This window comes from Arachis ipaensis, chromosome B01 (genome assembly GCF_000816755.2).
Source record: "Arachis ipaensis cultivar K30076 chromosome B01, Araip1.1, whole genome shotgun sequence".
NCBI classification, from domain to species: domain Eukaryota; kingdom Viridiplantae; phylum Streptophyta; class Magnoliopsida; order Fabales; family Fabaceae; genus Arachis; species Arachis ipaensis.
The window spans coordinates 39550023-39566600 of record NC_029785.2 but is presented as its reverse complement, the minus strand read 5'-3'; the positions used below and the strand labels follow the sequence as shown (position 1 = coordinate 39566600).

The 16578-nt window shown below is 33.0% G+C and overlaps 2 protein-coding genes across 3 annotated transcripts; one reads left to right on the top strand and one right to left on the bottom strand.

The window, feature by feature from the left end:
* On the top strand, nucleotides 1-2949 carry LOC107629193 (histone-lysine N-methyltransferase, H3 lysine-9 specific SUVH6-like). Of its 2 annotated transcripts, none has more exons than XM_021120333.1 (2): nucleotides 1-1027; nucleotides 1139-2949. In XM_021120333.1, exons 1-2 carry the CDS (start codon nucleotides 470-472, stop codon nucleotides 2624-2626), a joined length of 2046 nt encoding a protein of 681 aa, XP_020975992.1. In that variant the 5' UTR covers nucleotides 1-469; the 3' UTR covers nucleotides 2627-2949. The 2 variants fall into 2 exon arrangements, with proteins under 2 accessions (XP_020975992.1, XP_020975999.1); XM_021120340.1 differs by having other exon boundaries at nucleotides 2-724; nucleotides 877-2949.
* Nucleotides 3050-5135, bottom strand: LOC107617746 (expansin-like B1; the record flags this gene model as incomplete). Its single annotated transcript, XM_016319600.1, is given in 3 exon segments — nucleotides 3050-3502; nucleotides 4230-4544; nucleotides 5090-5135. Coding segments are annotated over 3 exon segments (559 nt in total), but the record flags the coding sequence as incomplete, so codon positions are not given.

The following is a 16578-nucleotide window of genomic DNA, read 5'->3' as shown; positions in this document are numbered from 1 at the left end:
TTACGAATCGGACTGATACCATATAGGATACATGTTGCGCTCCATCTTTCACGGTAACCAACGTCGTTGCAAGTAAGGGAATATTCTAGAACTTAATTGCCTCGAACTCGAAGCAATGCCTAACACTCCATTTCAAAGTTGTTTCCGTTGTTAGCATAAAATCGGTGTACCTTTGTTTCTATATAAAAAACACACAAAACAACACTTCACTTCAATCTCTGTTGCGCACACGGCAACTGCAACTTGGAAGGTTCCCTTTCTTTCTTGATTTCTACTTATAATAAATGAATAAATGAATAAATCATGTTCTTTATTTACGTTGTTATTACGGGAAATTAGGAAGCACAATTGATTGATACCTATTGGAATATTTGATACATTTTCTTTACTATTTTTTCTCCCAGGAGAAGAAAGAATCTTATATTAATTCATATTCCGTGATCGTTTTGTATTGAATTAGAAACTAGTGATGGTGGATAAGCGGCACAAAGTTCCTGCCTTCCGTGATTTCCCGAAAGGGTGTGGCTCAAACCCTTCAAGAACCGCACATGGTGATGCTGCAAAGGTTGTCCCTGGGAACCACTATAAGCGGGTTCCAGCTTTTAGGGACTTTCCTCCATTGTGTGGACCAAATGCTTCTTCACATCTTAGTGAAGGTGAGGGTGAAACAGCAATTGATGCAGAAGAGGAGGTGGAAAAGAATGTTCATTGTGATGGTGGAAAGGTACTGGATCTAGTTCAAGGTGATTCTGGTGGGAATGGTGTAGAAAAAGAGAAGGAGCTTGATGTAATTCGAACATGTGTTACGGTTCCTAAGGATGGCAACCGGGATAAGGTTCAAATGAATTCTTATAATTTGAGGGTTTCATCTCGCAGGGTGGTGCTAGCACTGATGGCTGAATCTGAATGTCCATGGAGGAATGCTGCAAGAAAAAAGGGAAAGAAGCCTTTAAAGAAGAAAAAGGGGAATGACAATTCTGAAAACATTGATGAATTTCAAGTTGTCAACAAATCACATGGTTCCAAGGTAAAGAATCCGGCCTTTGATCAACATGATTTGATTGATTTCAATGGTCATCAGGACAATGATTCAAGTGTGACTAGAAATAAGGTAAGGGAAACATTGCGCCTTTTTCAGGCAGTTTATAGAAAGCTTGTACACGAAGAAGAAGCGAAGCTAGAAGGTAAGGCAAGTAGCTTTAGGAGTGTTGATTTACGAGCAGCTGAGATCCTTATGGGCAAAGGGAAATATCTTAACACCAACAGGATATTGGGATCTGTCCCTGGGGTTGAAGTTGGCGACGAATTTCAGTATAGGGTAGAGCTTGCCATGGTTGGTCTTCATCAGCGGATTCAAAGCGACATAGATTATGTTATGCATAATGGGAAGACCCTCGCCATGAGTGTTATCACATTGGGAGGCTATGAGGACGAGTTAGATGATTCAAATGTCTTGATATACACAAGTTTGGTTGGAAATAATACTGATAAAGAAGTCGAAGATCAGAAGCTTGAGCAGTGCAACCGTGCTTTAAGGAACAGCATTGACGAAAAGAATCCTGTTAGGGTGATAAGGGCCACTGAATCAATGCACGGAAAGGGTAAGAAATATGTCTATGATGGACAATATGTGGTTGAGAATTGTTGGCAGGATGATGGGCCGCACGGTTCGCCGGTTCTTAGATATCGGCTGCAAAGGATCCCAGATCAACCGGAGCCTTCTTGGAAAGAAGTAAAGAAATCTGAAAATTTGAGAGATAGAGAAGGTCTATTTGTTCATGACATTTCAAATGGGAAAGAGCTCATTCCAATTCATGCTCTCAACACCATAGATGACCAAAATGTTCCATCATTTGTGTATGTTACAAGAATGATATATCCAAATTGGTGCAATCCTATTCCTCGGAAAGGCTGTAATTGTGTTGGAACATGTTCAGAATCAGAAAAATGTCCTTGTGCTGCGAAAAATGGTGGTGATATCCCATTCAACCATGATGGGGCCATTGTAGAAGCAAAGCCTCTAATCTACGAGTGTGGACTTTCTTGCAAGTGCCCTTCAACATGCCACAATAGAGTTAGCCAACATGGCGTGAAGTTCCAACTCGAAGTCTTCAAAACCGATTCAAGAGGTTGGGGTGTGAGATCATTGAATTCAATCCCTTCAGGGAGTTTTATCTGCGAGTATCTGGGGGAGCTTCTTGGAGAGGATGAAGCTGAAGAAAGAGTTGACAATGATGAGTATCTTTTCGATATCGGCAATAATAACCAAAAGAGCCATGCCCTTTGGGATGAACTCTCAGTGGTTATGCCTGATGCACACTCAAATTCTTCTTGTGAAGTTGTGGAGGATGGTGGATTCACCATTGATGCTTTACACTATGGTAATGTTGGAAGATTCATCAACCATAGTTGCTCACCTAATCTGTATGCACAGAGTGTGCTTTATGATCATGATGATAAGAGGATTCCCCACATAATGCTGTTTGCGACTGAAAATATTCCACCATTGCAAGAGTTGACTTATGATTACAATTACAAGATAGATGAGGTTTTTGACTCTCATGGGAACATCAAGAGGAAGAATTGCTATTGTGGTTCCATGGAATGCACTGGTAGGATGTATTGATTTTAAGGCCTAGTTAGGATAATCAATGAAGTATAGACTAGAGAAGTGACCGTAGCTTTCTTATTGAAATTTTATTACAGTTGAAAAGTTGATTTTGAGTGATCTTTTTTTCTTTTATGTACATATCTGATTGAACAAATAGCTTAGACAATATGGCTGATGCAGCAATTTTTGTGATTTTACCATTTGTTGTCATCAGATGTCATGAATCCACAATTTACAAATTTTCATTTTTCAGAAATTACAATCTATTTGTAGTTTGTAAGACTTGGTCACTATTTCAAAGATTGCAAAATAGCATTTCTGTTGAACAAATTTACCCTTTATGAACTCCAATGTTTTACCAGCTTCCTTACCTGTCAATATCAAATTAACTTAAAACAACATCAAGGCAATTATTTATTTGTTACAGCAAAACAGCAATAAAGGAGAAAAGCTAATGCTTTTATATTATTCATATTCCATGAATTTTTCATAAGAAAAGTACATGAATCCTCATTTATTCTAGTCCCTAAACACAAAGAGGACACACTAGTAACATTAACATCAACATCCTTAAGAGTAAACAATTGAATACTAGTAGTGCCTATCGATTTGTTATCTTGATCCTGGCATCTCAACAATAAGATACCAAAAGTTTTTCCTCTTTTCTTTATTTTATTTTATTTTATTTTTTTTTTAAGTAAGCTGAACCTGTGAATCATAAGCAGCTCCAGCAGTCCAATCACTAGGAATAGCATTCTGGGATTGCACCCAATAGATACCTGCACTGCCACTCACTTGGAACCTCAAATTGATTTCACCACTTGGTGGGTTGGCATAATCAAACACTGCCCCATAAACCCTCCTCATTTCTGTCCATTCTTGGCAATCTTCCTGCTCCATTCCACCACATAATCAAGAAATTAATTAAAATCAAAGCAAGAACACAAGTTTAGTAGTTTAATGGGTGCGTTCTCATAAGTAAGGCTTTTTTTTATTAGGCCATTTTTTAGACATCAATTCCTATTCAATAATAATTTGAAAAATGATTACGACAAGCCAAGTTAACTCGGCATTTAGATCATACATGAGTTTAAGTATTACATATAGTTTAACTAAATTTTAGAATTAGAAATTAATTCCAATGAATAATTTACGTAAATCAATGAAAATGAATAATTTCAATGCAAAAATATGTGAGTTGTGATGTAAAACATATTTATATATAAAAATCTTACAATTTATTATATAATCTTCAAATAATAATTATATAATATCAATTAGTTAGAATGCTCAATCAACCAAAAATATTTTAAACAGAAATAATATGTATACACTGAAATCAGCTATTAAAAATATATTTTTATATGTATTTTATACTAGTGGCTGATTGTAGTATATATCTAGTAAAAATATATTTTAGATCTAGCTTCAAAACACATGGATTCAAACTTAAAACCTAAAAAACTTTAAATATAATAAGTTTGTTTTGAGGTGAAGCCGGATCATAAAGACTCTAACTAATATTAATATTAATATGAATGACAAAATTCATATCTCAACAGAGAGATATCGCTACATTACTGAAGAGCCAAATTAAAACATATATGTAATTACGTACCTGCCACAACTGAACAGCAGTTACATCATAAGCACCATTAACATAGAGAATGACAACAGCAAAGTATTCAGGATTCTTGCTTCGTTCATGGACCTTAAAGACAATGTTGTAGCCTTCATATCTGCAAGGGACCCTTCGGTATTCAATGTCAACCACACCATATTTGAATAGCTCTGCTGCAGCTTCATCGTTTCGTCCCAACTTCTTGTAGGCGCGTGGGCTCAAAATGAAGTCTGTTCTGTCTCCTTCGCCGTAGTCTGTTACCACCACGTAGGTTCCCTCCTCGTCGCAGTATTGCTCTAATTTGCACCTTGCCTGAATCATCATCATGATCAATTTATGATTAATCTTATCAAATATCTAATTCAATTATTACTTATTAAAATACAAAAATATTATGAAAAAATCAATCATTATATATTAGTATATAAATATAAGTGTATTTAACTTATTTTCAACGTATGTTTTATATTTTAATATATATTTTATATAAATGACTGATTTAAAAGTTATTTCTTTTATGTACGTCTAGAATTATTGATTAAAATATTAGTATCATATATATCAATTTATGCCATTATTTATTATTGAATGAAATATAAATTCTATTTGGATTGTACTCATGCACCATCTAATGGGTAATCCATATGAGTTATGCATTTTTTATAAGAGAAACACTCACATAAATAGCAAATTGTGCATAAAATACAGAGTGTATTCATTGCAAGAGGAAAAAAAAAAAAGAAAAAAGAAAAAAGAGAGACTCACACATGTTAATTTCTCTATATATATATCTAGTAGATTTGTAATATGAATGGAAAAAAGCAACTTTTTCTAAATAAAAAGAGAAAGAAGAGTACCTGGTAGCATGCACCACAGCCAGTTCCATTCCTCCATAGCCTAGACCTATAAATATATATTTATATTTATAAATAAATCAAATGAGTAATCACATGTATATAATGATTGCTATGTGATGCTGCTAAAGTAATATAATAATGTTATGCCAAACTCTGACATTAGATAGTACACATTTCACTTCCACAAAAATAGAATTCTTAAATTATCTCTTGCTAGTTGCTATTGAGAAAATGGTACTCTTTCTTATTTAAAATAAGGTGGAAACTCAAGTGCAGTCAACTTCAAATGAAATTGATAGTTGAGAGTCGTTAGATAATTTGACTGATTTGACTAAATTTTCATCTAACAGCTCTTCGTTATCAACTTCAAATCAAGTCGACTGCACCTGAGTTTTCACTTTAAAATAAACGTTGCTTCAACTAAATTAACATATTAGAATGCATTTGTATCTAAATAAATTAATTGTACTTGGATTGCCATAACAATCAGGGCTGCCATAATAGGTTGCTCTGGAATCAGTGAAAGAATCCTGTGAGCTACATAGCGAAGGTAAGAGTAATATGACATACATAAGCCCAACTTGGTGCTTTAAACTAAATTCCATTTTTGATAATGCAAATAAAGTATATATGAGAAGCAAGAACGAATAGCTTTAGTGATAGAAGGGTTAATAATGAGTTATGAATCAAAACATTGGAGGGTCATATATTTATAGTGACTTTGGGTCAAGGTAAAACCAGGGGTAGTGTTATAGTGTGTTAGTCCACTTTTGGAAAGGGATTGGAACTAACGGGTGAGCACGGGTCGCGGGTATCCAATTACCTGTCCGAACTTGAACCGAACTAATTAAATTGGTTCTGAAATCAATAGATAATTAAGTCCAATTCGAACTAAACCGTCCACTCTCTTTAGTAATTGGTTCGAATAATGGTTCTGGAGATGCGAATTCAAACCAATCCGTAGATTCGATCATATATTAATTAAATAAAAAAATAAAAATTTAAAATATATATGCCTTTTAATATGTTTGGATTTTAATGTCTTTAGTGTTTAATATGTTTGGATTTTAATGGATTTAGTTTTTAATGTATTTAGTGTTTAACATGTTTGGATTATTTCTATTAATGTTACATGTTTATTGTATTTACAGAATTTTTAAGATAAAAATTTTAATTTTTTTATGAATTTATGTTTTATCGAGTACCCAATTACCCGAATCGAATCAATCTGTTTTTAATCGATTTGATTTGTTTTGAATACAAAAAAAAAAAAATATAAACAAACCAAACCAATTACAATTGTATTGGTTCGATTCTAATTCCACGTTAAATTCAAATCAACTCGATCCGTGATCACCCGTAATTAAAACCATGACATGTACATATGCATGTAGACCATCGCAAAGTTGATATGATATGATATGATTATCTTGAGGGATTATTTTTATCCATTTCTAAACCCCAACCACCATTAACATGCATATTGACAGCCACCTTATCCGCAGTGATGAATTCAAAAAATTTTGATAGTGGGGACAAAATATATATAACATTATAATAATTTTTATAATAAAAATATTATATTTATATAAAAAATTAGCTATCAAATTATCTATTATAAATTTGTGTATAAATACATATATCATTTAACTTAACTTTAATATGTATTTTGTATTTCAAAATTTATATTTTAAAATTTATTCTGTACAAATGATTATTTTATGTATACTTAGCATAATTGTTGTTATAATTATATTTTGTTATTGTAAAATATGATTAAGTTTTAAAATATCTAATTATAAATTAAAATATTAAAATAGTAATTTAAATAATAATATATAATTTAAAATTTAATTTTTTATATTTCATATTTTGAAATCTTGACAATATAATTAAAATATCTTTTTTTTGTATATGTCGTTAAACAGTCATTTAAAACTCAACTTTTATACAAATTAGCTCTTGATGATATTTATAGTTGAAAAAGTTCATTCAATTAGTGTAGTTATTATGAAAAAACTAAAGCTAATTTTAAAAGAAAAAACACAAATGGATAGATAATATTCTTTCGAGTCGATTTCTAAAAAAGAATACCAATCTTATTTAAATTTAAAAATTGATCATTATAATGAATATCTAATATGAAGTTCTCAAATTGACTATCAAGTGTCAAAAGTTGAATAAAAAATTATTGACACTTATATAAGTGGATCCGTCCTGCTTATGTGTGTCAAAAAAACAAAAAAAGGGATATCGGTATTTTAACTTTAGTTTTATTGTGACTTTTACGTGTCTTTTAATATACTATAATACTATACGAATAATTGGAATGCACAACTATAATAGCTACCAAGAAAAAAAATGGATATATAGCATATGTAATGTTTATTTATACTCCCAATTACACAATTCCCTCTTCTATTTCGGTATATATATTTGTTTTTACTTTTTATACACTTGAAACCCAATATAACATATTTGTCCAAAATACACAAACAAAAAATTCTTCAGTTTACATATTTATTAAAAAAAATTTGGGTGTCTGACAAAGAATTAAAAAAAAAACAACAAACCTTTCAATTAAAAAATTGAAAGTTTTTTTTTAAATTCTTTTGGATTAGCCATTTAATATCTTCGATAGGAGTAGTCTATTCCTTATAAGGCTCATTAGGTTTTACAGTTTCTTTGGCTAAGGAGTCAACAATAATATTAACAGAATGCAGCATCGAATTAAGATAAGCACATCAATCTCTAACTAACATATGTTGAATTTTTTTTGCAATATCTTTATCCAAGGCATGAACAAAGGCATTTGTAACTTGTATAAGAAGAACAGTCTCGAGACAATCCGTCTCACAAATGACATCACGAAGACCCATCTCTCTCAAGTCAGAGTTAAATCCCGTCAAATAGCAAAAAGTTCTCCCTTAAAAATTGAATTAGATGGAAGAGGACTAGCACAACATTTCATGCACTTGTCAGCTGAGTTTTTGATAATACAACTAAAACTCCCTAAACTGATATCTTCCATAAAACTAGCATCACAGTTTATCTTAAACTTATTCACTAGTGGAACTACCCAATCAATCAATAAAGAAGGAGGGGCAACAACTTCTCGGGCATGAACCGAGTTGTTGAAATCTTGACAAGAATTATATATAAGGATTTAAAGCTTAGTTGGAGATCAAGGTTGATTAAAATTGAAAATGTTATTATTGTGGCTTTGCCAAATCCACCACAGAGCACACAAGAAAAGAGAATTATCCTTCTTAATATTTAAAGCAAACAAATCCTTTAAGTTATAGTTCGAGAAAAAAGATTGAGAAGAAAAGTCGATCCTATGCCACATATTTTTAGCCATACTGCAGTCACACCAATAATAAAAAATAGATTCCACTCCATTGTAGCAACGAGAATAAATATCAAAATTAGCAATATCTCTTTTAACTCAGAGAGACGCAGTAGGCAAAGCTTCATGAAGAACAGGCTACACAAGAAATTTGATCTTCTCGCGAATTTTTAATCTCCACATCCACTGCCAATTATTGTTATGCTGTCAATTAAAGATCTTATGCGCAACCCAGTCATATTCATTCTTGGCTGTATAAAAGTTAGAATATTCTCAAATCCAACCAGCTTGTAGTCCACATTGAGCAATAGGATTATATCTGCTGAACTCAACCCGCACATTATCAGGAATAGAAGAATAGCACTTCTCTATACACCATCTGTCATCCCTGCAAACAAGGTTGTCAAACTCGCGAGTCTAAAGAAACTCGTAGAGTTGACTTAAACTCGACTCGCGAGTTAACTCGTAGACTCGTATGAGTTCACCTGACACGAAGCTTATATATATATATACACATAATGTGTATTTACTCAATTCTAACCCTTCAAAATTAATAATATCAATATTAAAACACATAATAAATTAAAATAATAGCATACATTATAACAAATACCTTAAAATACACATTCAAATCTTCTATAATTATTCTTATACAAATACAACATAGAACACACAAAATTAAAAATTCTAAATCTGTAATACTAAATCTTTAATTAAACATTGAACAATATCAAATAATCAAATTAACTCTAATCAAAATAATTAATTACTAATCAGACATGAATGGATGAAGGATTGGGCCATTTAACATAAACAATAAGCAATAGGCTAAAATTAGAAGTAATAAAATTTAAAAAGCAAAAAAAAAAAAAAACAAAACAAAATCAAGAAGCAAAGGCTGAAAGAAAGGGCAAAAGGCATACAAAAAATAGATGATACAGAAGAAAAGGGGCAAAGTCCCAGCAACGGCAGATTGAAGACAAGGGTGCAGCAGGCAACAGTGGTGAGGGTGCAGTAGCAGCACGAAATGACAGCGACAAATAGTCATAGATTTCACGACGGTACAAACCAGAGCAGAGATAGGACTATAGGAGAAGTAGTCGAACTCGTGAACGGTGATAGTATGATGGAGTTGTGAATAGTGGAGATGCAAAGAAATACAAAGCAGAGGGCAACATAGGTAAAATTCACAAAGACAATGGCGCAAATCAGAGCAGAGGTAGCAGACGCAGGCGAACAACGGCAGCTCGACGGGAAACAGCGACTGCGGCAGAACATGGAGAAAGTGAGACTTGAGAGAAACGACGCAGATGAATGAGTTGTGAGTGAGTTTTCTTTCATTCTTTAGGATTTTTATCGTAACCCTAATAAAAAAAGTATTTTTTTTGTTTCAAATTTACGTTTTTTTTAGCAAAAATGAAGAAAAACACAAACTCGCTAACTCAGTCCTAGACTCACGAGTTTGTCCGAGTTTGACCGAGTCTAGCCGAGTATATCCGAGTTTACTCAGGATAGAGTCTATACCCGAGTCAACTCGATTCCATATCTAAACTCGTAAACTCGTACGAGTTTTACGAGTTCACTCGAGAGTTTGACAACAATGCCTGCAAACATCTTGCACCTTAAAATCTAAATCACTAATATGAATATAAGGAACATTCACTGTCAAAGGGCCCTCTGGTTTTCATTTGTCGAACTAGAAAGATTAATCCAATATCATCATTTGAACTCAGAGCTTCTCTTTGCTATATAAAAGATGCCAAACCAGTTTTTTCAATAGAGAAATGTTAACACAACGAGCATCCTTGACACTAAGACCATCGTACCTCTTAGGAGTAACAACAATTTTCCAATTAACCAAGCTAAGCCATCTCCCCTCAATATTTTCCTTTTACAAGAATTGACGCATCATAGAATTTATCTTATTGCAAGACATAATCAGCAAAGAAAGCAATCTTGTCTAAAACTCTTTGAAAAGAAGTTTTATTAACCCTTTCATAGTTCAAGTTTATCCCCAAATACTTTTTCAGATTTTGAGTAAAACAAATAGACGAAATGCTAGTAAATAAGTCTCTTCTTTTATTTGAAATACCTCTGGAGCAAAGAGTCTTTGATTTATCCACATTCACCTTCAACCTTGAAACCTTGCTAAAGAGGTGAAGCACATTCATGACAAGCTGATCCTCTGATTTTGTTGCTTTGCAAAAAAGAAGTAGATCATCAGCAAACATAAGGTGAGAAATTTGAGGTCCTCCTCTAGACACCGCACCGATTCCCACAAATTATCTTTAACTTTTTTTACTAATAAGACAAGCTAATCGCTCCATACAAAGAACGAATAAATAGGGGGACATAGGTCTTCTTGCCTAAGACCTCTACAAGGGAAAAACCCTTCAAGCTTGGAGCCATTCCACATAATAGATAAAAAAAAAATGATTGAACACAAAACATAATAAGGCATATAGTAGCAGTAGAGAAACTAAAAAGCTGTAAAATCTATTCTAAGAATCTCCAATTAAATCTGTCATAAGCTTTTTCAAGGTCAATCTTAAAGGTTAGAATGTCTTTCTTGGACTTGGTACGTTTCATAAAATGTAAGACCTTTTGAGCAACTATAATGTTGTCTGTAGTACCTCTACCCGAAATAAAATCACATTGTAACGGGCCAATAATATCAGTTAAAAAGGGGCACAGTCTATTAACTAAGACCTTGGTAATAATCTTATAAATCATGTTGCATAAACTGATAGGTCTGAACTCATTCAAACTAGTTGAAGCACTAATCTTCGGAATTAAAACAATTAAAGTTTCAAAAATTGAAGAATCAATGGTAGCACCTAAAAGAGCACTATTAACTGAAGTCCAAACATATTTTTGCACTATACTCCAATATTTCTTGAAGAAGATAGCTTGGAATTCATCAGGTCTTGGAGCCTTAAGGGGACTCATACTAAACAAAGCTGACTTCACCTCTTCAAATTTTATAGGAGCTGTTAAAGTTTCACATGCTTCATGAGGGAGAAAAGGTAATGGATACTCATCCATGCTGTCTAACACTATATTTTTTGTGGAACAAAAAAGATTTTGAGAGAATGCCCTTGCTTCTTTTTGAAGGATATCCGTCTCCGTTACCCAAGTTCCATCATTGATAAATAGGTCATGAATCTTGTTGTATTTTCTTCTCACAAGTGTTTGTGTGAAAAAATTGTGTTTTTATCACCCAAAAAAATCTATTTTTTCCTTGATTTCTGAGCCCACAACATCTCTTCTTGAAGCAGAATAACATTATATNTAGACTATTTCAATGCTCAAGTTGTTTTTGAATGTCATCAATCTTCTTTTTCAAGTTTCGCTTCTTCACAAAGATATTGTCAAAAGTCTCTCTGTTGAACTCCAACAAACTTTTTTATACTTCAACTAAATATTGAATTATTTGAGACGTTTTTCTACCCCATGTCTGTTGTACCACTATCTTAAAATTAGGATGAGTACTCCATACTTGTTAAAATCTGAAAAGTCTATTTTTTTTTGTTCTACCAAACCAAAGCATCTAAGAAAAATGGGACAGTAATCTGAATAAAGTCTAGATAAAACTTTTAAATAAGCTTTTGAAAAGGATACCTCCAAAAAACGTCCGAAATTGCTCTATCAAATTTTTTAGCAATATTCCAACATCCATGAGTTTTTCTATGTCAAGTAAAATCTCTACCAATACAAAGAAAATAAAGAAGACCTCAAGTATCTAACATATCAGCAAAGACACTGAAATGAGTTTTATAAAAAATTCCGCCTGTTACTTTTTTTAGATGAAAAATTTTATTAAAATATCCTATCAAAATTTAAGGACATTGATGACCAACATTTAGAGAAAGAAGATGCTCTCAAGCAAAGTACAATAGAAATATTGCGGACTTCTTGATTTCAGTAAAATGTGGTATAAATAATTTTCATTATATATTATTATCATTCAATAATCAAATTGATAAAATATACATTCTACAAAATAATTAGGTGAATTTTACCTTTCTAATAAAGTAATGTAAATTTATGAAAACATTAAATACTGGGTGTTCAGCAGATTACATGAGCAACAAATTTGTTTGAAAAGAATCTTGAAAAGACTTTCCAATCGGTATAGTGATAGCTCCTTTTATCAGTAAGGTACCTACAAAAAGATCCTAATACTCAAATTAAAAAAAAATATTCTTAGATGTGAAGTATGGATATTGTGGAAGCATATGGGGTGTTAAATCATATTAGTTCAATACTTGTATAGTATCTCTTAGAAGAGTCAGTGGTCTCATTCGTCCAATTTGATCCATTTCCCAAAATTTTAAAGAGTTTAGATAACATGAAGCAAGATTGAAATATGGTGGAGTTTAAACATGTAAAGCTGATAAGGTTGTTTCTCAAGTTTTCAAAATTATTTGTGGTTTGGGATGTGTATTAAGTAGTTTCATGGGTCGAGTGAGTTAGCAGCGAAGATCTATTTAAGTGTCAAGGATTCAAATCATACTTTGTGCATGTGGTTTTTTATTAATCAGTAACAGACTTTTAAATAGAACTTAAATTTACAATAAATTCATTTTTAGTGTGCTAAATTAAGAGATATTGTAGGATACCAAAAAAAATAACAACAAAAATGAGGTCCAAAGCTAAGGAAACATCCAAAATATCTAGCATAAGTTAACGTTTTGACTTTATTATCTCTTTAACCAACATTATAGATACACCTTAGTTTGAACTCATTAATATTGTCCTAGATGATCTAAGAGGTGTCTCTTTACTCGGTCTTATTTTGAGCACGTAGTTTTTGAGTGCTAGTCCCATTTAATTCATAAAAGAAATCAATATTCTTAAGATACTCATTAGCTAATTTTTCATATTTTTAACTCTTAGATTTTTTCTTAACAAAGTTTTGAGCTTTTTAAACGTTCATAGTTTTTAGTTCAACATACTGATCAATTTTGAAAATATACCTATTAATTCCTATTTTTTTTTTAAAAAAAAATTATGTAGTTAGATCATTTTTATCTAAAAATGTTACAAGTATGAATAAAAGTCGCATAGTTAGAAATGAAAGTGGGCCCTGATGGGAGTTCGTGATCCAACTCGTTTTAGACTTCGCTCGACTCGTTTTATTAAATATAAAATAAAACAAAAAAAAAATCAATAGTCAAGACTTGACTATTTAAGATTATAATTTTTTTTTGTTAAAAGAAAAAGTTTATAAATTGTAAATATGATTATGATATGTGACTAACGATTAATATATAAATGAATTATGCTTTACAAATTATGAATTATAAATTTTAGAATATATTTAATGCCAATTTAGATCTTTTAAGTGTATTGTTTTAAACCCTAATTCATGAAATAGGCTTTTTTAATATGCTCATGGACTTGTTAGATTTTGAGCAGACGAAACTCGAACATGAAAAAAAATTACGAAAAGTAATGGCCTAAACTTATCTCATAAAATTTATAATATGAGTCAGACTCAAAGTCGAAGTTAAGTTTGGTTCAACCCATTTTCATCCCTAGCCGCCATAGTATAATTCAAATATATTTATGATCATATTTCATACTAACTTTTTTGATAAAAAAAAAAAGTAAAATTTGCTAGCCAACAAGCTATAGCTCAAATGACATAATTTTTTCATATTTATCTAAGAAATCGCGAATTCGAATCTTACTTTTAATTTTAGTAAAAAAAAAAAAAGTAAAATTTGCTAATTTTGAATTAGGTTTTCTATAGTATAGAGTCACTGGTGAAACTTTTTTCCCTCTCTCTCCAGAATTTGAAGATTGAAAGTACACGGCCTTTAGAATGGTGATTTTGAATATTATTACTTTATAGTTTATAACACTTACTTAGACAAATCTTAAATGCTAAAAAATAATGTTGTTTATCAAGATCCACCCCCACTAGTTAAACAAGCAGCAGCCACGTGTGATAGTAGCGCAATAACAGATTCATTATTTAGTCAAGCTGGACAAATTGTAATTTGTTGTAAAATAAATAAATAAATAAGATATAAATATAAGATAAAAAAATATAAATATAAAATTTTAGTATTAATGTTCATTAATATAATTATTTTGATATAATAGAAGTAACTTTTAGGGTAAAAAACTATAATAAGCCAATGCCAGGCTAAAATTACGTAAATAAGCCAAAACTAAAATCGTTTCAGTAATGAGCCAAACCACATATTTATATAATTCGAACCAGAGTGGTTCAAACTCTATTCATGAATAATTCGAACCAATGCAGTTCGAATTACAAAGGGGAGCTGGTTCAAATAAATCGAACAAGGTTGGTTCAATTTAGTAATGCTAGTAATTCGAACCTAGCTGGTTCGAATTATAGAGAGAGAGAGGCTGAATCAAGTAATTCGAACCAAGTTGGTTCGAATTACACAAACCCAAATTCGAACCAGGCTGGTTCGATTTAGTGGTAGACAGAGCAGTATATATATGGTTGTAAACGTGAGTTGCTCTCATTAGAGGGTGTAAGATGGCTAGTGAGGAGAGTTTTGTGGTTTTGGTTCACCACAGAGGATCCATTAAGAAGAAAACTCGCTCCGGTGTGAAGTTCACAGATAAGGATCCTCTCTGTATTGTCGTGAACCCAACGACGAGCTATGATGACCTTGTTAGATCTGTGCTGATGAAACTTGGTCTGGAAGGTGCGAAGCGGGTTAAGAAGTTTTTCTATCGCATTCCAATCACGGTCTTGCAGGATACCGTGAAGTATGATTGTTTCACGATTGGTAGTGATGAGGACCTGCAAGTCATGTTTCTATGTCGGAGGCAGTTTCCCGAGGTGAGGACACCAGAGTTGTTGGCAAAGCTGGTTGATGTGGTATCCAGCTCAGGGGGTTCAAACCGGAATACCACCACTGTAGCCGCGGCAGCCGGTTCCAGTTCCAGGCCTGGCGTTGCTTCTTCGTCCGTCCCTGTGTACGAGCCAGCGGTCCAACCTGTCGCCTCCCCGTCTTTTGCTGTTGATCTCAATGACGGAGTAGGCGACGTGGTAGGATCAGTTGATATTCTGCCGAACGCTTTACAGGGCGTTCCACCGGTTGGCGTCGGAGACGGATTGTTGGGTGATGTAGAGGAGGACGACGTCGAGCCGGATATGATTGAGGATGACAGCGGCGACGAGGTTGGAGCGACTGAGCCTGCATTGGCGGTCGGTGGTTCTAGTTCTGGCACACAGCAGTATCCACCACATTTTTCCTCTTTGGACCTGGATGCCATGAGGCAAGAGGGTGTTTCAGGGCACTCTATTGGATTCGGAGCTAGAGATGCGGAAGGGACTGCTGGTCTGACAGAGTTCCAGGTTGGTCAGCAATTTCAGGATAAAGATGAGGCCCTGTTAAGTGTGAAGACTTACAGCATCCGGCGAGGTCTTTGTCAGAGAGAATCTGGATCGTTTTCTCTGAGATTTGGTGGGGTAGGGGAAGGTGAGAATGGTTCGAATGAGGCTGATTCGAACTCCTTATATACCCAATCACTAGTAATTCGAACCAGGGTGGTTCGATTACTAAGAACGCAGCTTAAGTGTAATTCGAACCAGGGTGGTTCGAATTACTTGAAGACACTAACTTACCTATAATTCGAACTAGGGTGGTTCGAATTACATGCATTGCTAGTTCGAACCAGCCTGGTTCGATTTACTAACAACTCTTTCTTCCTAATTCGAACTGGCCTGGTTCGATTTATTTCTAAATGCAGTTCGAACTAGCCTGGTTCGAATTACATTAAAATATGATTTGGCTTATTGCTGAATCGATTTTTATTTTGGCTGATATACGTAAATTTGAAGTGATGTTGGCTTATTATGGTATTTTGCCCTTATTAAATTTATGTTGAATAAATATTAAAGTGGGGTATGTTATTTATTTTAAACAGAAAAGAAAATATTATATATAAAATTAATTAAATATGCTTTTATTTATTTATTTAATGTTAGAGAAATATTGGATATATGTTAGGTATAGTTTATATAATATAATAGTTTTTTGTTTCAGAAAGAATACAAATAGAAGATGGTTTGTGACATTACGCGTCCTGAAAATCACATTGTTAAATACCTTGAACGTCCACCATATGTAATTATTTTTATGTTTGT

Bases quoted from the DNA above. Each gene is read 5' to 3' on its own strand.
- LOC107629193 (XM_021120333.1), top strand. From the start codon at position 470: ATGGTGGATAAGCGGCACAAAGTTCCTGCCTTCCGTGATTTCCCGAAA. The intron at 1,028-1,138 runs GTAAAGAATCCG...CGCCTTTTTCAG, and splicing joins ACAAATCACATGGTTCCAAG to GCAGTTTATAGAAAGCTTGT.